General features: G+C 43.7%; 1 protein-coding gene across 1 annotated transcript in view; it reads left to right on the top strand.

Moving 5' to 3' along the window:
* The window catches only part of celf5a (cugbp, Elav-like family member 5a), a gene marked incomplete at its 5' end in the record, with an annotated part of 31,230 nt that overhangs the window by 2,835 nt on the left and 802 nt on the right, over nucleotides 1–27,593 (top strand). Inside the window, 6 exons of the mRNA XM_071521503.1 lie at nucleotides 1,563–1,642; nucleotides 9,405–9,551; nucleotides 16,596–16,740; nucleotides 23,880–24,092; nucleotides 24,484–24,570; nucleotides 25,815–25,958. Coding sequence (XP_071377604.1) covers nucleotides 1,563–1,642; nucleotides 9,405–9,551; nucleotides 16,596–16,740; nucleotides 23,880–24,092; nucleotides 24,484–24,570; nucleotides 25,815–25,958 — 816 coding nt within the window. The remainder of the gene's footprint in view (nucleotides 1–1,562; nucleotides 1,643–9,404; nucleotides 9,552–16,595; nucleotides 16,741–23,879; nucleotides 24,093–24,483; nucleotides 24,571–25,814; nucleotides 25,959–27,593) is intronic.

The raw sequence follows: 27,593 nt of genomic DNA, 5'->3' as shown, positions 1-27,593 counted from the left end.
CAGAGGCATATGGTTTGTATTACTGTAGCAAAGTCCTTGTACGGGTCGTGCCGAGCTCTAGCTCTTTTCTATCCATATCTCAATAGGGGGTGGTGGTTTGACAGCTGAATGGGCATCTTGATTGGCTGGTGTCCACAGGGGTAAGCCTATTAAGAGGGGAAGAATGGCAGGACGGAAGGGTCGAGCAGGATAAATGATAAGGAGAATAAAGTATGAAAGATTAAATAAGAATAGAAAAGAAACTTAAAATGAAATAAAATTAAGTGAAATATAATTATGGACGGCAGGGTGGCTCGGTGGTTAGCAGCATTGCTTCACAGCAAGAAGGACCCAGGTTCTGACTTCTGAGAGTTTGCATGTTCTCCTCATGTTAGCGTATGTTTTCTCCGGGTGTTTCTGTTTGCTAACCACATTCCACAGACATGCAAGTCAAGTGGATTGGACACTCTAAATTGCCCATAGGTATGACAGTGAGTGTGTTTGTCTTTGTTTACCCTGTGATGGACTGGCAACCTGTCCAGGGTGTTTCCCTGCCTTCCACCCAGTGCATGCTGGGATAGGCTCCAGCCCCCTGTGACCCTGAGTAGGAATAAGTGGATAAAGACAACAGATGAATAAGATATAATTACAGTTTTCAAATAATATATTTAAATACTTTTCTTTTGTTCTCAATTGAGTCAACATGTTTGTATAAGTCATAGTTGCAACCTCAACATTCATTCAAACTTCAATGATGAATTATGATCAAGGAGTGAACCTGCATATTTATTCAGATCTGGGAACAGATAAATATTCTTGATTAAAGATTATGTGGATGAATTTGCTTGAAGATACTGTGTGTTTGTGTCAAGCAGTCATAACCACTGTACTGAGAACCAGAGACATTTTTAGGAAACAATATTCAGCTTTGGATGATGTTTTGGAACATTTTTCAAGATATAACACTATCCATGGACCTCTATCCTGTTCAGAACTGGCAGCATTACTTAAAAAAACTAACTAATTTATGTGCAACAACTCAAAGATTCTGAATCCACAAAAGCTATTAATTTTCACTGTAGCTACTCCGAGCAATATACCTCAATGACATTACAGCTTAGAGTCTTGGCTCTGTGGTTTTTGGCCTCTGGAAAGAGTTGTTCATATTCATAAATATTGATTACAACATCCTATACTGTAGAAATAATATACTGTAGTGAATTCTCAAACTGAGTGCTATTCCTCTTTAACACAATGAATTTAGCCAGCTTAGCTAGTATTTAATATGCACAGACAGGCATGTGGTGCTAAATAGCATGCTTTTCTGCTTCATCAGTGCAATCTTTAGCCTGCAGCCCCTGCCTGCTTGTCTGCCTGCCTAATGCCTGGAGTGGGGCAGCCTGCTGTGCAGCGGGAGTCTCTCTGTGCCTTCTGTGGTGTTTGACATACTTCTCTTTGTAGTTTTTTTTAATGAAGCCTCTTGAACTCACTCTATTTTATGTGTGTATGTTCGTATGTATGTATATGCGGGCATGTGTGTGTGTATGCGTGCATGTGGTGTGTGTGTGTGTTATCTCTTTCAGGTTGCGCCTTTGTCAAGTTCTCCACACACACTGAGGCCCAGTCTGCAATCAGTGCCCTCCACGGCAGCCAGACCATGCCAGTGAGTACACCGACCCTCATTCTGCACACATACAAACACACACAGAGAGGAACAGACACACACGCACACCATGCAACGTCCACAGCATGCACAACACGTACACGCAACCCACCACTCACAAGCGTGTGCAAATCACCTCTCTTGATCAAGAGCTCTAAACTCTCAGTTCTGAACTTCCCCTCAACTCTAAAGGTTTTAATCGACTCATAGAAAGTGCAGCCATCCTCATAAATATCCCAACGTCAAAAGAGCAAACAGATGCAACCGCTACCCTCTGTCTCTTTAATTAGCATGGTACTTTTTTAATCCAAATCTCATTTCCAGATAAAACTGTTTAGAATGATAATTGAATTTTGGGTGAGTCATCAATCAGTAGTTCTGCTTGCATAATGAGTGAATACAACTCCAGTGTGAGATTACATTTGCCTGTTACATAACCGCATCATGACCTCCGAAATCTCGCTATATTGAATTTGCCACGAGTGTTGAAGGTGTACTGCTTATTTGTATGTGTCTCATGTTTAGGCACGGTCCCTGTATACCTGCGGGTGTCGAAACAAAAGCTACTTACTCTGCACTCCAAACCTGAATAGAGTTATTCTGTGCGGCATCCGGCAGGCGGGCAGAGAGTCACGTCCCATATTATACAGTGGCTTGAAGTACCCTCTGCTTTTATCCTCCCTTTTGTTTGAGGAACTCTCGCCTCGGAGATGCGGGGACCCTGAACTCTCTCCCTCCCTATCTCACAGGTGTTGTGTTTCACTGTATGATTTCATTATTTATGGTTGCCAATGTGTGGCTCAAGAGAGGAAGGGAGAGAGTAGTCGGAAGAAGTCGGCTGTGGCATTTTGGTGCAACCTCCGGGTCAATCTAAGTGCAAATGACTGCAGGCCATGAGGATAGACTGTATGGATGTCCATGCTCCGCAGATACCCTCCTTCTCCGGTGCTCCATCCCCCTATCTCTCCCAGCTCTCTCCCCTCACTCGTCTCTCTTTGGCAGCCTCTCGGGATATTAGGCAATAGACTTGTTTACTCCACCTTTCACCACATTGGCTGCTGAATTATTCATCTGACTATAAGCAGGGGGCTGAAGGGAGGGGAGGAAGGGAGGGAGCAAGAGTTGGAGAGAGAGTGAGAGAGAGAGAGAGAGAGAGAGAGAGAGAGAGGCAGATGGAGAAGAAGGAAAGCCTGTGAAGAGTGAATGGACAGGATTTATACCTCCTGCTCTGGTAAATTGATTATAGAAATCTGATCAGCATCTCATATCCTGTGGCAGGGGCTGAGCCGGTGGAGGAGAGGGCACAGTGTGTCTGCCTCCCCGAGATTAGCAGACCACCGGTAGACCATTATGCCTCAGCAAGCCGGGGCTATTCAGAGTGCAGCGTCCATTTCCATCAGCGAAGCCAGGGTCCCGGAAAAAACCTCGGACCATACATCCTGTGTCTCCATTTTAGTTCATTTTGATTGTAGTTGAGTCACAACTGCAAAAAGAAACCTCACCAAGTGCTACAAATAAATTGATATATGAATATGAATTACATTTAACAGTGACAGAAGAAAATAAATAAAAATCAAGTAATCTAGTTAACTTTTCAATCACGGTAAACTTTGGGATGCAGTAAAACTAAATGAAATAAAATAAAATATAAAATAATAGTTAATTAATTCATTAAATTAATAAATATAATGAAAATGGCCATTGACCACCAGATAACAAGGCAGATATAGTACATTTAAAGGACATCCATAGCTTCCAGCTATCATTTGGCAACTATTATAAGCAATAGCCTCATTCAATGAGTAATTGTTCTAATGAACTAAGACTAAGAGTCAGCTAGCATGTGTGTGTGTGTGTGTGTGTGTGTGTGTGTGTGTGTGCGTGTGCGTGCGTGCATGTTTCCTGCCATTCCAAGGCCACGGCTGATGAGCAGAGGCGGGAAGATGACCATGAATAATGCCCAGCCAATAGCCAAGCTAGCTGAGGTGTTGGAGTGCACTGAATATAAACACTGCGACTAACCGCAGCAGTTTCTTGATAGATCTACTGCCAACCCCCCAAAGCATGAATACTGGCCTCTTAGACTTTATGAGTGTGCACACACACGCACACATGAATGCATGTATGTGCATACATAAACACCTACAAACAGGAGCACTTTGTGGCTAGCACATATGCATGAGCACTCATTCACGCACATGCACACACGCACGCACGTCCATACACACCCATACTCTCCTCTCTCTCTTCCCTCTCTCCATCTCTCTGTCACATGCTCGTACAGCCATGGGCAAGGGTCAAAGGCTCACTGACTGATCTTATTTTCCAGCTCGGAGGACTTGAGCTGAATACATTTGCGTTATTCATGTTGAGGGGGAGTGGGCATTTCGTATGTATGTGTGAGTGGGAGAAGGAGAGAGAAAATCTGTGTGGTGTGTGTGTGCGTGCGCGCGTGTGTGTGTGTGTGTGTGTGTGTGTGTGTGTGTGTGCACGTGTTTGTGTGTGTGTATACATGTGTATCGGTCATGCATGCGTGCATATATGTGTGCATACATGTGTGGGAGTGCGTATATGTCTGTGTATGTTTGTAATAGACACTAAAAGCAACAAATTGTCAATTAGAAACTAATACATAACGTATAAATGCACATTTTTAGAGGCGTGTGTGTGTGTTAGGACTGAGTGCATTAGGAGCTCTGGCTTAAGGAAGGAGGTGATGACAGGTCATATGTAAGACCATGGCTGGATCTCCATCACATCCCAACCAATCCTATTTCATAGAGCTCTACCTCCTGTACACACTACCACCGTGCAACCCTCAGCCTCCCTCAGCTATCACACGCACACACACGCACACACACACAGAGGCACAGCTCAGGATACGAGTGGCTCAATTAAACATTTAAACGCTGAAGCTGTAAAGCAAATTGCTGGGATTCAGCAGGGCCGTGTAGGAAGTAAGTCCCGGGACGGAATTACATGGAGACAGGGGGGGTGTGGGTCAAGTCCGTAGAGCCGGGCTGATTTTTCCACTCCGTAGCCACATCGGCTGAGCCTGGGTTTGAGGCTATTTCAGCTGACACAGGGACTGAGATAGAAACACTGGAGCAAGCTGATGGAGGGATAAGAGGAGAACAAAGGAAAGTAGAGGAGGTAAAGTCCACATAGAAGAAAGAGCTGGATGATTGAAAGAGAAGAGGAGAGCAGAGAAGGAATAAAAAAAAAAGCATCCAAGTGTGATTCCCCTGCTGCTCCAGCTTCTCTATTTCCTCAGACAGACAGAGAACACACACACACAAGTGCCATGAGTGCCAGGATTTGATACTCAACGAGACACATAATGTACAGACCAAAAGGTTAAATAGAAGGATGTCACTGCCTTAAATAATAACGGAAAGAAAAGAGGAGAGATGGGCAAAAACAAATGTGGAAGACACTGTATATGCCGTTATTTATGCTGGCTTCAGGCGGAGAATAGCTATGGTCTAATTGTGTATTCAATGAGATGCAGAGTTTTAATGTCAGTATTTCACAAGGATGATAGATCTTTGTGTTTCTACTCATTAAACAATGTTCTGCCTTTATGTTTTTTAAGTTACTGTTTATTGCTTAAGATGTGTCATTTCCCCCCTAGTATTTCTTCCCAGGCAATTTACATTCTAATAACCTAATAGATTACAGTCATCTATTATTTTACTAACCAAGCACTAAATAGGATGTGTATTTATATTTTCACTGGATAGTGAGGGTGGAGCAATGGGCGGTAATGCCTTATCAGTACAATTAGTATGGAAGGCAAATAGCATAATGCCAAGTATAGCTAGTAATTATAAGCTATAGTACTTATATATGCAGCCTGAATATAACACTCTGTTTCTTCATTATGTGTTGGTGGGTGTGCCTTAGAGCAGTCAGATTTTTGGTTCACATTTTGAATGTGAATGAGGAAGCAAAAAATAAACAGATAGGAAGTACCTTGAATGTAAAAAATGAAAGGTTATGAATGCTACATATCAGCGCACAAATGAAGCGCATAAATAAATAAGCAAGGGACAAACACAAAAAAGGCTTATACAGCTATGTATGTCAGTTAGCATGAATGTGAATGGAGGAAATTTGTTCAAAGTGTTTGAAACTCTTCTTAACCTCCAAATGAACATATCAACTGGTATCCTGGTGGACTGGTGGGCTGAAGCACATGCTATGCTCTCATGCAGTTGTGAGTAGCACTCTGGCCAAATTAATCTTCGACACTAAGTCATAACTTCATCAACACAAAAGTGTTTTATACACTACGGCAAACTATGTGGATGAAATATGATGCCTTATTGTGGACAAACAGGCTGCTTTGCTGGCATTACATTCTGATTAAAAGGGGAAACGGAAGCCAAAGCATTTTACTCAAGAGTGAATGCACTCTCATTCATCACAATCATTACATCAGTGACACAGGCAGCGGTGGAAAAAAAGATGCCTCAGAGTTGTTAGGATATTGAAATCACCTGTGTCATAAAGACAGGATATCATTGGCGATCATTCAAATCCCTCAATGTGTGTGTGTGTGTGTGTGTGTGTGTGTGTGTTAGTGCATGAGCTTTTGTGCTTGTGTTTGTGTGCTTGCGCAAGCGCTTGTGGGGACTAAGCCATAGTATGACTAACCCAAAGAGACAGGGACTCCATTAAGGCTTTCACCATGTGATGCTTTGGACCATTACAGGTTTTTCTCAGTGTCCTAGCCTCATAAGATGATGGCAGACACAGGATCAGTCTTCCTTATTACTTTACTCTGAACTAATGCAAGCAGGCAGATGTTTAAAGTTAAAGCAATATGAAATATATAGCTTGGCTTGCAGCTTTGTCTTCTTTATTCACATGAGGGTCTGCGGCTCGGACAGACAAGCCTCCTTGGCAATGAGAAGGAACTGCAAAGAGGCCGACTTTCTTTTTGAATCTGAATCTCTGTAGTGCCTTTTTTTTTATCCTCCCTGTTTAACTCCCCTTCCTTCAGTGGCTCTCTAGGCAGCTGGGAGCCGCCCGGCAGGGGGATTCTGCTCACACTTGGCAGCTTAAAAATTTAATGAGACTTTTACTTCACACTTCATCCTCCTCTCTTTATAGCAATGGAGATTCTGCTCACTGATATCCTGACAGGCCTAACTGGGAAAAATTGGGAGATAAACAAACGTGGCAATGGATGCTTAACCGGCCAGCCATAAGCTGCAGACGTCCCAAGGAGAAGCAGCGTGATGGCAAACTCAAAGTATAGACCTCCCTGAAAAAAAAAGCTTCACAGAGAGTGGGATGCAAAGAGAAAAAAAGACAATGAGTGAAAGAGGGTGAAAGAGGGAAGAGAATGAAACGGCAAGGTCAAGGCTCTCACACAAGCAGACAAGTCAATCCACAATTAACCATGTTTCCATTATGCAAGCAGGCACACTGCAGTCTAGTTGACATAGCCGGAAAGGAGGCTGGCTGCAGAGATCCAGACAACTTAATACCCTCAGATTATGAATCTCAGCCTTCGCCAAAAACCTGAGGAGCCAAGCAGGAGCATGAAGCTACATGAGTCTCATTACCGAGGAGGCTAGGCCTTTAATAGCTTTTTTTAGTGTGGTGGGGAGTTAAAATATTCAGTGTGTACTACTACAGCTTTTCTGTATTCTGGTCCTGCTGTCTGGCAGCATTGCCCTGTCCTAGACTCTCCCAAAGTTAAACCTCGTAATAAACTTAATGGTGCTGATAGTAAAATGCTGGACAGACACAACAGACACAAACGCTGCGCATGGAACTGTGTAGAAGTCAACCTTGACGTGACTGAGTCTAGTCTTCCTATATGAAGTGTGTGGCTGAAGAGATTCAGAAATGGAAAGATACAGGTAGAAAGTGAATCCCTTTTATATTATGTTGTTTTACCTCTCACCTTCATTGTACAATCATACATTGCTCTCGATGACCAGGAGTCATGTGGTGCCACTGGCAGGATGGCACATAGGAACCAAAGCAATTAGTCACTCAGCTGGCGACTGTGCAGATGTCAGCTGGCTAGACAGTCTGACAGTTACTGTCAGTCAGTTAGCCAGCCAGCTAGCCAACTAGCCTGCCAGTTAGTCAGTCACTCAACCAAGTAGCCAGCCAGCCAGCTAACCAGCTGGCCACTCACCTGCTAATCCTTCAAGCCTGTGATTCAGCCACTAAGTGAGCCAGGAATAGAGGACTAGGGGGAATGTTGAGAACAACTGAATGGTTTTATGGTCCAGTGCCTGTCTTTGAGCAACTCTGGCTACCTGCAGATCTCACCTACATAAGCAAAGATCCTGAGGCGTCAGCCAGGCTGTTGAAATGTGGAAATATGTTGTGATTGACACACTCTCAAACCCCACAGCGCCTCAGGTCATCTGCAGGCACAAGCAGGGAGAGAGACAGAAAAAGGAATAATTAAATAAAAAATAGAGAGGGGGAGTGGTTGGGGGAGGATGTCCATATTTTCTTAAGTGCCACCATTACAGTTGTGTATTGTAACTGCTTACCTACAGCCCGACCCAACCCCTGCCATGTTTAGCTCAGGTTTAGCCCAGGTCCATCCCAACCCAACCAAGCCCCAGTCCTTTAGCCCTTCTAAAGACCCCAACCCCCAACCTTCAATCCAGGCACTTCACCACTCACTACTATTATTGACAATATCACATCAATTTCAGGGAGCTGCTTATCGTGGCTGACACACAACCTTTCTACACTGTCAGATCAGAGTAATATTTCGGCCTTTTATATGGATCGATTGGCCAGTTTGGGGGCGCAGAGGGGAGGAGAGGCGGAGCGCACAAAAGGTCAACTGTAGCGCTAAATCATTTGAAGATTCTTAATGAAGGGTGTGTGGCAGACACACCTGCTGGTTCCGTTATCGGGCTGCAGAAAGAGGGAATAGTGTTGATAAAGGGAGGGATTGAGAAAAAGAAGAGAGCCAGTGAGAGAGAGATGGAGAGAGAAAGAGAATAAAAGAAAAAGAAGAGAGAGAGTGAGAGAAATAGGCTGAAAAGAGCAACATTTTCTTTTAAGACCACCTTCACCAAGGTCGATAGGCGCTTACTGGTGCCCATGCCAATCCTAGCCCCTATTTCAAATAATTATACATTGCGGGTCTTTTAACCTTAACTGTGAGTGGGAGCACCAAGGTTACCTATATGTACGGGAGGGGGAAAAGCTGGGGGAAAATATAAAGTATTTATGTCATGCACAGCAAGTCTGCTTTGCCCTGAGTGACTTTGTACATATGTTAAACATTGATTGAAGGGATTGAAGGTTTCTGGCTGCATCTGCCTAGCGAAAATTTCACTCGTATAAATAGAATCTTTTTATTTCTCACATATCTCTGGTAGGTTCATGTTTATGTATGCCAACCGCAAAATAAGGAAGCACGAATCTCAACAATAAGACAAATGTGCAATGAGATTGTATCTGGAACGCCCAAAAAACTCTGAGGCTGACGTGCAATTAGCGGAGCTTGCCAAGTATTGATGTTAACAACGGATCTTGTTGCTAATGAACACTGCATGCTAAGAAATCAGGAGCAATAACCAATAACATTCTTCATGCACTTGTCTTGAACTTGATAAGCCTGTTGTTTGTGCCCGTCTCTAAAAATGTAATTGATCACAATGGTATATGCAAATTATTGACTGGTGTCGAGGGTGCTCACAGGAGTGCGGGGTTAAGTGTCCATGGCCTCTCTCCTCAGACTGCCTCCGATTTTCCCCTCCCCCTCCAGGGTGCGTCATCCAGCCTGGTGGTCAAGTTTGCCGACACAGACAAGGAGCGCACCATCAGACGCATGCAGCAGATGGTTGGGCAGTTTGGCATCTTCAACCCGGCCATCGCCCTTCCCTTCAGCACCTACAGCTCCTACGCACACGCGGTGAGTTGGAATAGACTTACATTGTACACGCAGTGGAACACAAATGTACACACACACACATATACTGTATACATTTGATGACATTTGTTCTGTTAGCATTCTGCTTGTTCATATATCTGTAAAGCCCTTAAAAATGTGAATCTTATATATATTATTCTACTACCTCGGTCAATAGAAAGAGCCTGGAAAGCTGTTTTGATGTAGCCGACATCTTTGCGAGAGTGATGCAGTCCTTATCTGCGCCGATCAGTAATATGTCACCTTTGTTTGACCTGTAATTGTAGCACCCCCCTTGGGCTAATGAGTTTAATTTTGAAAAAGCTGGAACGCAACATTGATCTGCATCACGTCCTCAAGGTTCATCGAAATTGGATCAGTGGTGTCTTAGATACCACACATGACACGTGAACAAATGAACAATGCAGCGCTCCCCCCCCTTGGGCTAATCAGTGTAATTTTGAGAATGCTGACGTGCAGTGGTTAGATGCATTATTTCCCCAAGTTTAATCAAAATCTTGGGTATTACACTTAATGGACATACGGACAAATAAACGAGCGAGCTAACAAACAAACAAATGAACTCGCAGAGACCGATTCATACTCCCCCTCCCCCCTTTAACCTAGTTTTGCTCTCCTCTACTTCCTATTTTTGCCTCACAGAGTATAGCCACAGCTCTTTGCCTCCATGTCTGCCCCACACATAATGTTTTTATCACAGTGACCAATCTGGTACAGTCCTGTAATTTGGTCCAAATAAACCCCAGATGTTTTTAATGCAGAATATCTGCAACAGAAGGGCCATATCTCACAACTTTTATATTAATGCCAATACACTGAGGGACTGTGATCTGCAGTTTTTTGTCCGGCTTTCTTCTTTCTTCCCACTTTCATATTGCGATGCCTCCTAGCTAGACATCACTGTACAGTAAGTGCGGGTCAGCTTGCTAGACTATCATTCTGCAGCACCGCTCCTTCCTCCTCTCTTCCCTCCAAACAACACTGCCATGCCATACACCCAGGCTTTCACTACCCTCAGCACGTAGGCACACACACGCTTTTAGTTAGCCTGTACCCTCCAACCCCTTCATCAGCTTCCCTCTGCCCTCCTACCCCCACCACCCATACCCCCCTCAGGGCATGGCACCATCCACACACGGCAGACCCCCGGCTCTTTGATGAGTTCACTCAGCCTATGCAGCCCTTCTCCCCCCCCCCCCCTCTATCGCCCTGCTTCTCTACCCTTCCCCTCTCCCCTCCCCTGTCCCCCCCTCTGGGCCCAGGAGATGCTTCAGGTGCTACAGTTGACTCAGAATATTCCATAGGCAACTTATCTACACACACACTTTCTTCTTTCCTGCTGAGGCAGAGCACATACCCACCCAGACGCACACACACACGCGCGCGCACGGACCTTGCTTGAAGGGGGCTGAAATGAATTTAAGAAAAGGTTTCCATCCAGCGCTGAGATAAAAACCTGGGCCTCTGTCACAGCACACTGCATAAATACACACAAACATCAACGCAGCATTTATTTACAGAGGAGGAGGAACAGAGATTCATTTATTTATTTCTTTACTTATTAGGATGTAAAAGGTATATATTTTTTGCTGTTTCCAAATGCCAGGATTAATTGTCGACGTTGCCCAGGTCTCGGGGGCTTATCCATTTCCCTCATTTTCATATCACAGCCATGGGGCCCAGTGTGAAATGTGCAAATTGACCATCCCAGAGTAATTGCGAGGCCATCTCTTGTGCTCTCTCCAGTAAAACTCCCGCCTTCATTACCATTCATGAAATGCAGCCCTTCCCCAGGAAATGTGGAGAAATGCAAATGTTTAAGGGGTGGTGGAGGCAGTGGCGGTCTGCGGGGAGACCATTGTGCCCCGCTCAGGTTGGCCATGACTCTTATTTACTGTGGCAGAGACCCGTGTCGACTCATGCAGGCACACGCAAGAGTGTACACTCGCACACACCTTGTAGCAAATGTTCTTTCTCTCTTTCCCTCTCTCCCTCTCAGTCTCTTTCTCCCTCTCACACACACATATAATATGACAATGAGCAGGATGATGCCAGGAAATTGAGTTGTGAGTGAAAGTGAGGTATCTAACAAGGGCACGCTGGATACTTTACCATTAGAGAGAATCAATTACCGTTAAATCTAAAGGAGAATTTGCACGTAATGTGGTTTCTCGACGCAAAGATTATACAGCATGAATGATGGTAGTGAAGGTGAAATTCTCCTTGTATTAGTATTATGAATCACAGAGACTGTGGATGCCATGCACCTGCCTATAATGAATTCAGCAGAATAAAGAAAGTCTGTAGAGAAACTCAGAGGCAAGGCAACCTTGGAGATAAACTCCACCCCAACTTATGATAAAGTAATGAGTGCACAGTAGGCAGTAATGGATTATCAGCGAGGGTTTCTCATTCTTGTTTTAATATCTCGCTAAAGAGTTATCTAATTAATCTAACGACTGGCTCGAAATGCTACATAATAATGTGGAATAAAAGGAGATGTTAGTTATCTGTAGTGTGGGTGTCCAGCTTGTGCAGCGGTTTTGATTACATTACCATTACAGTCATCGGTGCTGGCTGCATGCGCATACTGTGCTGCCTTGATTCCGCTGTAGCCAGTGGGAATGTGCTGAAACGAGGCGATACATTGAATGTTTCTTTACGGCAAGATAAACTACACATATTCCCCCAAGACGAAAAACCTGCAGTGACAGAAAAAGGACTTTATCTCCAAAGACACACTACGTGTTCGCCTACTCTCCATATACATTGGCCAAGAGAAGAGGATGTGGCATAGTATAGAATACAGACGTGGGGAGAGATGGTATATATAGCTATACCCACGGTACAGTAAATGGTAAATTCAAAGAGCTACTTCTCCACTACAGCAGTGGATAGGATTATAGAGTTGAGCTGACAGCCAGTAAATTGGATTTTAGTCAAACCAGGAGAAGGAGGGGGCTCTGAACACAAATTGGAGGGGTACAACACTGACAACATATGCCAAAAATGAGAAATGTGCCGTTTTCAAGATAGACACAGACACTGGTGTGCTCTGACAGGAGACATCCTATTTGCAAAAAGGTGATTTCATAAAACACAAGCAGAGAGAGAGAGAAAGAAAGAGAGAGAGATCCCATGTCCCTTACCAGTGTTTAGAAGTGAGTAATAATAGTTCTCCAATGAATCACCAGATGCACATAATAAAACCAGCATTTATTTTCGTATTGTGGTTCCCTGTCAACACACAAACATTATATTTGTACACGATGAGTTTTGGTTCAAGTCACTTTTCTTCTCTCTCCTCTAGAGCCATGTCTCTCTCTTAGTGAAGACAGCCATTTTAGCTTCCCTTGGTCTCTGAGGTGGTAGACTACATGCTGTGTCACAGACAGGACCGAGAAGAGTTGGACATTTGAAGGAACCTCGAGCGCCATGCCCCTCTTTCCTCCCTAAAAGATGCATTAGATTGAGTTTGAGTTGGATAAATGAGAGGAGAGAAAATGGTTTTAACTCGATGCTAATAGTGACAGTGTGTGGGTGGGTGAGAGGGGGGATGATGACTGTAAACTCACATTAGGAAACATCTCCCCCTGTTGGAAGGATTCAGATTCGAGCAGAGCTGACTGTTCATTTGCAACATAGCACAACATTAGAAATGATGGTGAAACATTACTGCATCATTTGGCTGTCCTGTAAGCTGGCCTCACACACATACATCGGCGTGTGTGTGTGTATTTTATTACTTTATCACTCTCTCTGCACACACACACACACACACACAACAAAGTGCATCAGAGATGAAAAAAAACCTATTAAAACCTTACTGTGGAAATATAGCCTCCTAGCGTGGAGGTAACAAATGAGGCCCTTGAGCTTCAGTGTTCTGTCTTCAGTCTTTTAGTTCACCTTATTGTCCAAATGTCTCTCTCTTTCTCTCCCTTTTTTCAATCTCTCTCTCTCTCTCTCTCTCTCTCTCTCTCTCTCTCTCTCTCTCTCTCTCTCTCTCTCTCCCTCTCCCTCTCTCTCTCTCTCTCTCTCCCCCTCCCTCCCTCCCTGGCTGGTTGGGCTATAAGGGGTCACATGTGACAGTGCTGAGAGTCAGCGAGTCACAGAGCAGCGCTACAGAGATAATTGCCATGTGATAAAGAGGTGATTGCCTGCTGGCACCAGGGGAGAATAATGCCATCAGGTTGCAATAAAAAAGCAGATGCCTGACACTAAATGGATGCTGCTGAAGCCCAGGCAACTTTCTTTGCTCCCTTTCATCTCACATGCCTCTCTTTTGTCCCCCCTTGTTTCTATCCGCCTTTTCTTTTTTTTTCCATTTCCCTTTCATTTCAAGAGGAAGCGAAAAAGGTTGTGTCCGTGATGATGAAGACTCTGTTGAGTTCAATTCCGCTCTTTGTCTGCCAGAGACATTTGCTATCTGCTGGGTAGTGCATAAATAAAGGAGCCGGAATGGCTTTTGAATATGATGTGGATGGAAATTTGAAAAAGGGAGAATAAAGAATATACATATGAAAAGTAAAATAGAATGACTTTGAACATCTCTGTCAACATAACCACTCTGCTTTCTGCTTTTTATTTTATTTATTTTTTTATCAGAGCCAGTTTGTATTAGCCAACCCATTCCAACATAATTACATGCTTGAGTTTCCAATTTGCTGCATTTTAATTTGGAACGAAGCATCAGTGAATGCCAGGTTGTTATCCATGACAATCTGACGGCTGGCATTAAGGATTGCATTATCTAAGCCATGCATTGGGAGAGAAGCTACTATTTTGGAGCTGCTAGTATTCACTCCCACTCCATTATTACTCCATCCAGGCCAGCAGCTTGTATAAGGCCACAAGGCCCACAACGAATAGGCTGCAAGCTTATTAGAGTCAGCCCTAAGTCCCTGGTCCCCACTGAAAGCAGCTAGCAGAGTCTGAGAAAAGGACAAAAAAACAGTGACTTGTGTGACAGTGTATTTATTCTGTAATACTGGGGCAGTCAGACCCTTCTATCCCAAAGCCCAACCCCATTCACATCCTAATAGGGGGGCAGTCACAGCATCGCCAAAGCAGGGGAGCCCCAGATTCCACTCCGTGACTCGCTAGACCTCTTTGTTTGTTTCTGTGTCGTTGCTTTTGTTTAGTTTCTCGTTCCCTTGCTTTCTTTTGCAGCTATGCCCTCTTAAAGGCTCAATTCATCTTATTTCGACGGGAATGGATGATCCCCATTTGTCACGTTGATAAAATTATGCAAATGACAAAAGGAGTTAATAGATAGCGGTGGCAAGGCATGTGGCTAATGGATGAGATGCCAGCGCCGGGTGTTCTACGGCGGGACAGCCACTTTCAGGTTACCTGACAGGGGCATTGAGGGAAAATAATTGGCTTTTCCTTTGCAGGGTCCCCATGCAAATATGAGCAGAGTGGCATCCTCTGCCTCCACTGTCTCACAATATCGTCATTAGCATTAGTGCCAGTGGCAGAGGAGTTTGATTTCTGCTCAGCTGAGTCAGTCTCAGGCCATGGCCATCCACATCTCCAGTGACACATAGCTATGCAGTATTAAACAGACACAGAGACAGGGGCGAGAGGTTGGTCCGATTGTGTTTGTATTCCTATACCACACAGCTCTGCATGCCTGATGGGGAGCTACACAGCCTACAAAAGATTATTGATTCCCTAGATAAACCCACTGGTTCACAAGCTGCAAAAGCCATTGTACAGTGATGGATTTTCTTCTGAATTAGGCATTCAGCATCTGCTTTGCAGAGGGAGAATTTAAGCTGAGTGCAGAAACTCTAATAGTCTCTATCTCTCTTCATGCATGCATGTGTGTGTGTGTGTGTGTGTGTGTGTGTGTGTGTGTGTGGATGCATGTGTGTGTGAATAACCTCCGTCTCTGTGGGCTGTATTTGATGGAAAATAGTTTCAGCTCTCACTTCTCACTTCATGCTAAGTAGAAATGGAGAGTGACTGAAAGGCTATTGAGTTTATCTCTTTGTGAGAGTGTCCAGTGAGTGTAAATTGACTACCATTGCAATTTGCTGACTCATAACATACTTTTGACATGGTCTGGAGTGAGTAACTGAATTGCTAGCTATTAAAAATGTTCTTTAATGACCCAGGGTCTGACTTCACTGACTTCTCGTGGGACAGCCAGAGTGGTACAGTACTTACCAAGCAACATCTTTTTTAAACACGATGGGTTTGGCCCATATTTGTAAAACAAGACTTATTGCAGTGGCAAAGATTTTGTGGTCACTCAGGCAAGATCCAACCCCAACTGAATTCACTTTGTGAAATGTCTTGTTTTTTGGCAACGCTCAGAACTAGCCTAGAGATAGTGATTTCAGACTGAATAATAAAACAATGCAAATTGTAAACTCTGGATGAGTGTCAGACTACTAGCGGCAATCATTACCAATTCACCAGAAAAATTAGAGATGAGGCCAGAGAAAAGCAGAGAAAGTGCGAGACATCTGTGGCATTAGTATACAGCCAAACAGGGCATGGTGAAGTTTGACAGTTGTAAGGAAAAAGCATTGTGACTCTTCTGCAAACTTTTCCTGTTCCCTGAACACTCAGATAATGTGCACATGTCAATGCCTTGATTTGTATGAGCCCAACAGACAGCTATTAAAACGTCTCTGCAGCTGGTGACAGGCTCCCTGCTGGGAGGATAGGCAGATTCACTAAACATAGGTTGACAGGCTTCTTTTTTCTTCCCTTTCTTTTATTCCGCTCTACTTTCTCTGTACTTTCCATGCACTATCCATCCATCAACCTCAACATATATCCCTCCCTCTGTTCTACCCTTGCTATGTTCCTCTCTCCTCTCTTGCTCCCCTCTCTCGTCTTTGTCTGACTCCTTCCCAACTTACTATATTTTTCATTACCATCTGTCCTCCCCTCACCTCTCTTGTTTTTTTCCTCCCCTCCCTCCACTCTTCTCCCTCCTGCTACCTCACACTCCATCCACCCCTCTCTCCCTCCCTCCACCCATCTCTCCGTGTCCCTCTTCTTTAGCTCATGCAGCAGCAGGCAGCCATCATGGCAGCAAGCCACGGGGGTTACCTCACGCCTAGCGTGGCCTTCCCCACCACACAGATCCACCAGATGGGGGCGCTCAACATCAACGGCCTCCCACCCACCCCCATGACCCCGGTGTCGGGTGAGTTTCATCAAGCCCTGGGTGAGCACTCTGTTTCATTCCCTTTCCTGTGTGTGTGTGTGTGTGTGTGTGTGTGTGTGTTTGGCGGTGGCAGCTGGGGGAAGGGTCTCTTTGTGTTTGTGTTAATGTCTTACTGTTAGTGTATGTGTGTGTGTGTTTGTGTTTGTGTGTTTGCTCTTGTGTGTGAGGTTGTCGAAGGAGGTCATCTTGTGCTTTGGATAATGTCTGTATGAATATTTGTGTGAGTGTGTGTGTATGTGTGTGTGCGTGCGTGTGTGTGCGTGCGTGCGTGTATGTATGCATGTGTTTGCGAAGGGTGAGAAAGAAGCTGCAGCAAGGCCAATAGAAAGAGTGCCTGCCTACTGATAATCCAAAATTATTCCACTGGAGAGAAAGAAAGAAGAAGAGGAAAAAATACATTCAATGGGATTTGCATGTTTATGTTGTTTGTGAATGCAGAAAATATTTGGGGATGGTAAAGGAGAATAGGGAATATCAATAAATAAGTTTACAGATATGGCGCTAATTTCCCCGTGGTATTTTGACCTTGTGCTTTGAAGCACTTGCACATGATCTGCATGCAATTGGTTTTGTTTTCCATAACAAACACCTCCATCATACTATGCAGATACATTACAGAGGAAAGGGAAGGACTTTGAGATACCTACCCACTGCATAACATTTGCTTATTCAGCAGTACTTCATTTTCCTTGAGACGGAGGAAACTTCAAGATTCTCCACTCAACAAAAGCACGAGCTGAAATAAATAATACAGTATCTGAGTCTTTGTTGTGTTCTGCACCTACTTTGTCAACATTGCAGTATTGAGTTCTTGAGGTGATGACTTTGGTAACTTTAAACCAATGAGCGTGAGAGAGAACCGCCATCAATGCAATAAGGCCTATTTTACAGGAGATGTCCTTTACAGACATACAGCCATCATAGGAATCTGACTTCTTACTGCAAGCCTCCTGCACTATATTCTCACAAATTCTCTCTGCACTGTGGAGAAATATTCTCTTGAACTGAAATTCTGTTCATTCTTCATCTGCAAACACATGGAAAGGCCTAAACATCCAGAACTTTGAAAAGCACAAATTTTGTGTGACAATGCCTATTTGGTTGTACATTACTCCATTCAAAACATATAAGGATCAGTTGAATCAGTTGAGTCTGTTGCTGGAACGAAGCAGGATAAATGCATGATGGGGGATTTACCAGTGTTCCCAGGGCTGGAAATCAATACTACAGGACTACAGTTCCTATCAAGCAGCCTATCAGACATGTCTCCACCTCAAGCATAGGGCCTAATGAATGCATGCACATACAGTGGGATGATGGAACATGCCAATACACACACATGCTGTATACATCTGCACTAATTTTCATGTCAGGCAATATATCTGGAGAGGAGACCCATTTGTCAAATATTTACGGTGATGTTTTTAGTGCAAAGCGTGCACTTTTGGGCGGGCACAATCAATCAGAGACAGTGATTAAAAGTAGAGCTGAGCCTTGCTGAGAAGCCTCTTCTTTTGGATGAGATAAAAGAGTGACAGTATGGCAATGTAGATCCTTGTGTTCAGCACGCATACCTGTATTTTGCAACACAATAGTGCTGATGAAAGACAATGCAACTGTATTGCAAGGAACTCAGTCCATCTGTGTGTGAGTGCGTGCATGCGTGTCTGTGAGTGTGTGTGTGTTTTCTGTCCTCAAGGTTGTTTGTGCATAGAGAAATATCTCTTCTGAACTGTAGCGGCCTGAATTCCACAATCAGTGCTGTGGTCTAAAAGTAATAGTGTTGAATATTGTCAGACATTCTGTAGAAAGCGAAGCATTGTGATACCATGCTGTGAGAAGGACCGATCCATTGTATTCATAAACAAAACTGTTTTTGTATGGGGGAATTGGAATCAATTGCATATCAGTCTGCAACACTAGGGACTAATAAATTGGCCAGTGTATTGAAAAATGTGTTTGTGTGTAAGAGAAACAGAGTGAGACAGAAAGAGAAAGGAAGAGAATCTTTGTGTCTGAATGTTTGCGTATGTATGTGAAGTGTTGCCATCTATCTGCCTTTGGACATGCCTCTGTGTAAGATACAGCCGACTGATTACCTTTTATTATTGAATGCGATACATTATTAATCCTTGAGAGAAAGCATAGCTTTCGTGAATTTCCAAGGACAATCATAAATATGAAATGTTTTTATTTCCCCTTTCCTTCATTCATTTATTTGACTGTGGCTGCCAGCAGCTGCAGGAGTTATAGTCTGTAGCTACTATAGGATATACAGCTATTTTCTCTCTTCTTTTCACACTTGTGGCTATGACTTATTTAGAGTTCATTGAAGGAATACATAACATTACTGGCTAGGCTGTCTGTATAAGTAGGCCGAGAGACTCTAAAGCTAGTCAGACTGTAGGATGCCTGCCATGAGTCAGTGGAATAATTCATTGTAATATCAGAATCTGTTTTTGTGTTCTGGCAGGAGAGAGCTTCTCTGCTGCGACAGAGGTTTCATTTATGCATTACATTGTCTCATCAACCAAATTAGAGCTCAAAACACTGCATTGTTGCAAAATCTTTCAATTCTGAAATTTGGCAGCAGTACCAGATATACATAGGCATAAAAGGTAGAAAGGTTAATGTCCCCTTTCCTTCCAAAATGAATGCAATTGCCCATTGAGGGAGGCAGACTACCACCTTTCTAAATTGCACATACTGCTGTGCATTTACATAAAGTGCCAATAGCAGTTTAAAAGATTAAAAGCCCTGCCTGACGTTGAGGTAAATGTGTGGCATTAACCTTTTATTTAAATGATCAGTATAACCTCTGCAACATAAAGAAGCTTGTTTGTGACAGCGAACCAAAGTAAAAAGAGGCTCAGAGGTTAAGGGTGTTACTCCGAAAACAATGAAACATCCATTTGATCAACAGATGCAAAGCATTTAAGCTTGATGGTGCATAAGCCGTTTGCCAGATGGTTCAGCTGATTAGAGCATGTATCCTTACAATGATGCATGATGATGCTTTTTGAAAATAATGTTCAGCAGGTGCGGTTCCCTGAGCGCTGCAAAAGAAATAAAAATTAAACAAAACAAGGGAGAGAGAGAGAGAAAGAGAAAGAGGGTGAGAGAGAAGGAGGGGGAGGGAGAGATATGTGAGTGAGGATGTGTCAAGGATGCTTTGTTATGTTGCAAGAGCAAGAAGTGTGTAATCAAAGTCACTCTGATGTTCTGTTACAAGGCCCTGCCCTACATTGACTGAATACATACACACATACATATTACAAAAAAAATACATAGCCGGAGACTACACACACACACACACACACACACACACACACACACAACTACAGCTTTGGACACAGGCTCGATATGCCATGCCATTTCCATTGGATTCTATTGTGGTTGTGTTATTGCTGCAGGACAATTCCATGGTGACCAGTGCCACAGCTGAACCTAATACATAGTAGATCTTTCCCAATACGTGTTCCTGTCCAGTTTTAGTTAAGTTTATTAGGATCCCCTTTAGCTGTTACAATTGCTGAAGCTGCTCCTCCTGCGGCCCACATAAATAAAATGACAAATATAAATTTTTGGATCGTCTGTGATGCATTTCACATAATATCTAATGGTCGTACAATTCCAAATACAATTCCAAAACAACAGAAAGCCGGAGAACAGAGGACGGATAGTCCTCTGATGGAAGGGACGGAAGGGACGGAAGTCCCCTGACGTTTACTTGCCAACCACAAAATATCAGATGCATTGGATGGTGACTGAGAACAAATGGAAAGCCTCAAGATTCACTGCTAGATCGATGTATCACGTCCAAGCTAGCTGGCACAAAACCCCCCCCCCAAAAAACAGCGCTATAGTCTAATAGTACGGAGCCAGTCGAAACAGCTGGGGAAATGAACACCTGTGTGTCTTAATTGATGCTGTGACCTCAAGCACACAGCGCGTCTCAAACTGCAAAGATGCGTTTTCTGTTCTTGCATTCTTGAGGAGTTCATTCTGCCCAAGAAAACTTTTGGATGAACGTTTTCCACAAGGACACAAGTATCAACATAGAAATCTTGGCTTACATAATCACCTTGGGCATAAAACACCCGAGTACGAATACTGACTGGCTAGATGGCTGCCTCCCCATCTTCAGCAATTGTTTCTCATGTTAGCTAGGAGTTAGATAAGACCACCCGACAAGTCTCTATAGAAGTGATCCTGTAGCAAACCACCAGGATGTCAAAAGAAATATATATGCAAGAAGATAGGCTTATGTCATTTTGGGTTCTATGGGACATTTGCATGAGAACCAGTAATTAGCAATCTAGTACAATACTTAAAATAACATACAATATTTCTTCTTCGTATTTCAACTGGCCTTTTAAAAAGCTGCCCTTCTCATATTCAGATTCATTATTCACATTTTAAGGACCAGTATATTCTGACAGGCATTTTCCCTTTGAGTCTAAATGCATCACGTTTTAAATCAGTTAGATGAAAGCATCTGTTTTGAGTGCTTATTTCTTGCTCCAGCGAAAGACAGTCCTTGTGCTGGTAATGACTGCACTCTCCAATATGGGTCTAGCACTCCTTGTTGATTTGAATGTATAATTAGCATAATAAATACTTCTGTTGCATATGGAGGCTTCTTTCATAGAGCAATCATTGCAGAGAGTAAATCAACAGTTTTCCTCTGTAAGGGCAGCCTGCAAGAATATGAATTTTATCATGCCTCCATAACATAAATACTAGTGAGATACATATATACATATTGTTCAGTAGTGGGGACTTGCTTCATGCAATAATAAAAGTAGAGAATTGATAGATAAGAACTAGCAGTATAAAATATGTAATCTGCTGACCCATAGCTTCCTATTCACCCATGGCAGAGTGGGGTACAACATGTCATTATTATGGGCCAATTCACACAGTACACTGGCAGCTACATGTATATTGGCATGCTTGTGAGTGCACTGTAAACAAGCTATGAATACTATTTTCTACAACGTAAGGACTATATGTCCACTGAGGTATAAAATGAAAATGTCTTGTTATTTTCTAGCTCAGAATAGTAGGATGTACTTCCCCCTCTCCATTGAGGAGGATGTGTTCAAGGTCTGGTCATGTTGGGCCTCGGAAAACTCCATTACACCACTGTAACATTGTGGACAAAGACGATGACTACGTAAATGGCTTTCTCATGTAATCATTGCTTTATTGGCCATATCCTTGCTGCTTCTATAGTCCTTTCCTATATAAAAGCCCCAGTATTTGTACCACTTAATGCAGCTCTTAAATTGACTGTAATTCTTTCATCTCTTCTCCTTTTGACACTTACCGTATAGATGTTGTGTCCAACCTGGAACATACGCATTTGCACGCACGCAAACACACTGACTGAGAGAAAGAGACAAGGAAAGAGGAGAGGAAAGAGAGAACATCCTACTACCCACTACTACCACTGCTACTCCTACTATTACTACGGCTACTACACACACATAAACACACACTCCCACAGCACTGCTAAGCCTTGGAAAATGAATTTGCCTGATGATGGAGAGGGTGCATTATCTGGCGGTACAGTAGAGTGCGTGTGGCCCGGGCAGACTAGCTGTCTCTAGCCCTCAGAATAGGAGCGGCAGTCTCCTGGGTCCTGGTAGGAGAATAGGCTGGAGCTGCAGTCTAATTCATCACAGCTCCGCAGGAAACAAGCAATCGCAGGGAGGCTTAAAAAAAAAAAAAAAAAGGAAACCAGTGCAAAAGACACAACAGCTCTCACCGGACCTGGGCAATTCCCCTGGTCACTGCAGTTGGCTGCCTGAGCGTCAGCCTCCTCATGACTTAAATGCTGAGGCTAGGAGAGGAGAGGAGAGGAGAAAAGGGGAAAGGAGAAAAGAGGAGAAGAGGACTGGAAAGTTGGGGATAGGATAGAAGAATGCAGAGGATAGCAGGGTAGAGGAGCAGCGATTCAGTGGGTGGATGGATATATGTTACTGACGGGTGGGAGGTTTCAGCATGTGGTGCACGGCGTATTTACCAATGCATTAGCATAAATCTCAGCGCATATTATGTGTATACTGCATGTGATTGTGTACCCTATGTGGACCACCTCTCATAGGGGGGTTTACTGAGGCACCAGATTGTGAGGATATGGCATGCTGGAGGGTTTCCGTGACAACCTGGGCTTTCTGTCCAATCAGGGCCAGGGTTTCCAGATTGAGAGGTGGTCCTCAGGGGAGCTGTTCTTCAACAAGCTCGGATGCTTTGCCACGGAGCAGCCCTTTCAGAGAGACCATCACACAGTGAGATTCTGCTCAAAATGGGTACTTTCACGTTCCCAGCATGATTGGAAACACTTTCCAAAGAGGGTCCTTTAAAATGCATTGAATGAGAGAGGACAGGGAGCATCCAATTCCAATTCCGCTCATGAGCCATCCTGCAGCTGCCTTGCAGGCGTGCACCATACATGTTACGTTATGACCCTCCCATTTGTCAAACTGCCGACTGACGTTTTTTGTCTTTTTTATGATGTATAAAAAGTAAGAGGCATCTTGTGTTTTTGCTACCTGCTCATTCAAGCAAATCTCCCTCTGTAATCTCCTTCTATCTAGTCAGGATCTTTTTTTTCCCCTGAAGTTGCATAGTGGTTTCATCATCCTGAGCAGTAGGAGCCAGCAGGGTATCGCACAAACACTACCGACAGGCTCATTTTTCACAGGTTGACTCCCCAGCTCTCCTGCAGGATGTGTCACGACAAACGCCGGATATGTGACAGACTCACGTCGCACCCGTGTCCTTGCATTAGAGAGGATATGCAGTGTAGCTAGTGGTCACAAGAGAGAGAGTGTGTGTGTGTGTGTGTGTGTGTGTGTGTGTGTGTGTGTGTGTGTGCATATATGTCTGCTTATGTGCATGTGTGTGCGAGTGTATACTCTGTCTCTGTGTGCACAATATGTATGTGTGCCTCTGTTTGTACACATATCTTTCTACGGTATAATTGTTTTTCTGTCTGTGTGTGTGTATGTGTGTGTGCGTGCATGTGTATGTGTGTACGTCTAACAGTATGTGCAGCTATGTGTAGCGATGCATGTGATTCCAGTAACAGTGGCGCCTTTTCCTAGCAGGCCTCAGCTCTCCACCAGCCAACATCACCACCTCTGCTGTGCCCAGCATCGTCACGCCCATCGTCAACGGATTCACCGGCATCCCTCATCAGCCCAACGGACACCCCGCCGTTGAGACTGTCTACACCAACGGCCTGCCGCCCTACTCCACCCAGAGCCCCACTGCTGCTGACACCCTGCAGCAAGCCTTCACTGGGGTACAGCAATACACAGGTGAGGAGAACGGACCCAGGGGTGTTTTGTTTACAACTCTGTTCGGTAGACAGATTTTAGCTTCTACAGTAATTGTGAAATGACTAGCAATGACTAAGAATTTTACTGTAGGAACCTATTGTGCTAGTCAGTGCTTTTACAGCACTAATCATTCCTGTGTATGTGTGTGGCTGCATGTATTCAGCTAGTGTAGGGCAGCGCCTTAGAACATAACATCAGAGCGCCTTTGATTACACACGTTCTGCTTGTGTGATCGACCTTACAAAGCATCCTTGACACATTATGCGTTCTCCCCCTGCATTCTCTGTGGGATCCACATCTCTCTCCCTCTCCCTCTCTCTCTATTTCTCTCTCTCTCTCTCTCTCTCTTCCTCTATCGCTCCCTCTGCAGCGATCTACCCAGCCACCACACTGACTCCCATTGGCCAGACACTGCCCCAGCCACCCCAGGTCATCCAGCAGCAGCAGCAGAGAGAAGGTGAGGGTGAGAGAACAATATTACTTTTACACTGTACACATCTCATCCTGTGTAATAGATATATAAAGAAGGCGAGGGTGAGAGAACAGTATTATTTTTACACTGTACACATCTCATCCTGTGTAATAGATATATAAAGAAGGCGAGGGTGAGAGAACAGTATTATTTTTACTCTGTACACATCTCATCCTGTGTAATAGATATATAAGGAAGGTGAGGGTGAGAGAACAATATTACTTATCCCAGTACACATCTCATCTTAGGTAATAGATATGTAAAGGGTGAGGGTGAGAGACCAATGTTATACAACAATATTATACATCTCGTCTTAGGTAATAGACATGAGAGCCTCAAGGTCTCCTATAGAGGCCCATACTCAATAATAAAATATGCAGCAGCATGTTTTTTCATAAGTAATATTTAGGGCCTATATCATCAGGTTTGTCCCAAGCCCTGAGAATACTGGCAATGCAGCACAGATAGACATAGTCAATGATGGCACACACTCACACTTGACCTAAGATTAATAATTCATGGTTGCAGGCTACAGTTATTGTCTAAAGCCTCAAGTTATGTAATTTACAGTAGATTAATACAGTCAAGAATTATGTCATCAGAATCTGGCACAACATTTTTTGGTGTCGTTATAATGCGTAGATTAAACTGTTCAATTTTAGAAATGATTGTGACAGCCTGAAAGTGTCACGGTATTATCAGAGGCCAAATATAAAGTAATCAAGCCCCATCAGTTTTGAACATCATGTACACAAGATAGATTGACTTCGAGGGTTGACCTCTTTTGCAGCACATGGATTACACTGTTGCAACTAGTCGCTGATTGGAGACTGTAATCTTTTGTCTAGATTCAAATTAATTCATATTCACATCTTAATCCGCTGAGTTGATTAAATGAAAACCTGTGTAAATAGCAACGTCAAAGGGATTCTCAACATCCATACAGTATCAACAGATCAAGTCGAAAAATTCTCAATTTGTATGTGTGTTAAAAACAGTGATGTTATATTGCTGATAATGTCACAGACATCCTGGCAATCCATTTCCAATCATATTACATTAGTCTAAATGAAAGATTGCATGGCTGAAAATACCAATAAATAGTCTCTTTCTCCCTCCCTCACTCTCTCACTCTCTTTCTCTCTCTTTCTCTCTCTCTCTCTCTCTGTCTGTCTCTCTCTCTCTTCTTCTCTCCCTCTCTCTTTTCCTCTCTCACTCTGTATTTCTAGGTCCAGAGGGTTGTAACCTGTTCATCTACCACCTACCACAGGAGTTTGGAGACAATGAACTCATGCAGATGTTTCTGCCCTTCGGCACCGTCATCTCCTCCAAGGTCTTCATGGACCGGGCTACCAACCAGAGCAAGTGCTTCGGTGAGTTAGTCCCTGTCACTCACACTCTAACATTACTGAGTCCAGGACACATAATTATACCGCTGTGTAAAGAATGTCTGCCTTTTACAGATGTTCTTGGATGGAGCTTTAAAGGGCTTGTCTTTTCTCAGGCGATTGTTCTGCTTGTCGTTTTAATTTGATTTTTTCATCCGGTCACATAAAGATGCATTAAGTGGTGGGTCTGCATGTACAGGCTTGTATTAAGTTAAAATTCTGGATATAGTCCCGCCACAACCTGCATTTTGCGATGTAAAGAGGTAGAGACAAATAGGGGAGAAAAAAAATAATGGGGCTACATATTTAAATAAATACATCCAAGGAAGATGCATAGTGGGTATTTTCAGGAGTTGGGCACATAGTAATGTGATCTTGTACAATCCAATCTTTGTGGTCAGATCTCAAAAACTGCATTAAAATGCAAGTGTAACCATAGCCGCAGACAAGATGTGACAAAGACTTGTAGCTCTTTCAAAATATGCAAAGACATTTGTGGGAGTTGTGTAAAGATTCACAGCTAATGCATGAAGCTTCTTAGTGAAAGTTACATTTTCACAATGATAGAACTTAACATTTCTTTTATTTTTTGCATACGGCTCACCAAAAAATGACATGATTTGTGCTGTACACTCTGATGAATTTTCGCACAGCTTTAAATGTCTCGCCCCTGACTGACCGACCACAATTTGCCTCTTGATGTCCATTGAGCTTTGGCGACAGTGCCGTGGGAAAAAGTGATGGGGATGTTGTGAATGCATTGTAGCTGTGATGCAGTCAGTCAAACTCCATGTCCCTGTTCCTGTTAGGCAGCTGAGTGACCTGAAAACCTTGAGGTGTTGTATCAGCATCCACATCACCGCTCAGTAACCCCAATATCTGTCAATATCCACACTGCAGAGGCTGATTCACACACCTCCGTGACTCCTGTCCCATTTTGCTCTGTCAGCCTACAAACACCTACAAGCCTCCGGGCGTATGAAAACTTTGAGGAGTCAGGGAGGGACCGTGTGTGTGTATGGGGGGGGGGGAGAGAGCAAGGCAAAGGACAATTATAGATCAGCATTTGTTTTCACTTCAGGGAACCGCACAACCCTGGGCAAAATTGATCGCCAGTCCTGTCTCCCCAGGGGGACTTAATAACATATAAATTCATGAAAGAAGACCTATTTGCAGTATTGACTAATACACTATGCATTTACAACGTAATGTTAGGTCTGGGGAAGGGGGATGCTCACTGGTGTAATTAATCTAGAAAGGAGAAAGGAAGGATAAACTTAGACTGATGGTGTGCAAGAGACAGAGAGAGAGAGAGAGAGAGAAAGCACACTTGTTATGTTTGACAAGACTGAGTTGAGGGCTTAAGAGTTCTAAGCCTGCATCTCCTCTCCGTCTCTCCTTCCTCTCCCCTCCCCCAGCCTTCCTAACCTGATGGTAGGCCAGACAGACACCTCCTCTCCCTCCCTCCATTCCTTCTTCATACCTCCATCCATGCCTCCTTGCTCCCCGGCCTTTGCCCTAATGGGCTAGCCCAGTGGTAAGCGGGCCAGGCAGACATCTCTCCCAGGTGGCTGGGGACGTGGGGAGGCTCCTGCTGTTTTTCATGGGTCATCGACTGTT

Source organism: Centroberyx affinis, unplaced genomic scaffold, assembly GCF_046629955.1.
Source record: "Centroberyx affinis isolate AG114_WGS23_722 - 3 ecotype Tasmania unplaced genomic scaffold, CSIRO-AGI_Caff_v1 ptg000893l_1, whole genome shotgun sequence".
Taxonomy (NCBI): domain Eukaryota; kingdom Metazoa; phylum Chordata; class Actinopteri; order Beryciformes; family Berycidae; genus Centroberyx; species Centroberyx affinis.
The sequence above is the reverse complement of the archived record's forward strand: the minus strand, read 5'-3'. Positions and strand labels throughout refer to the sequence as shown.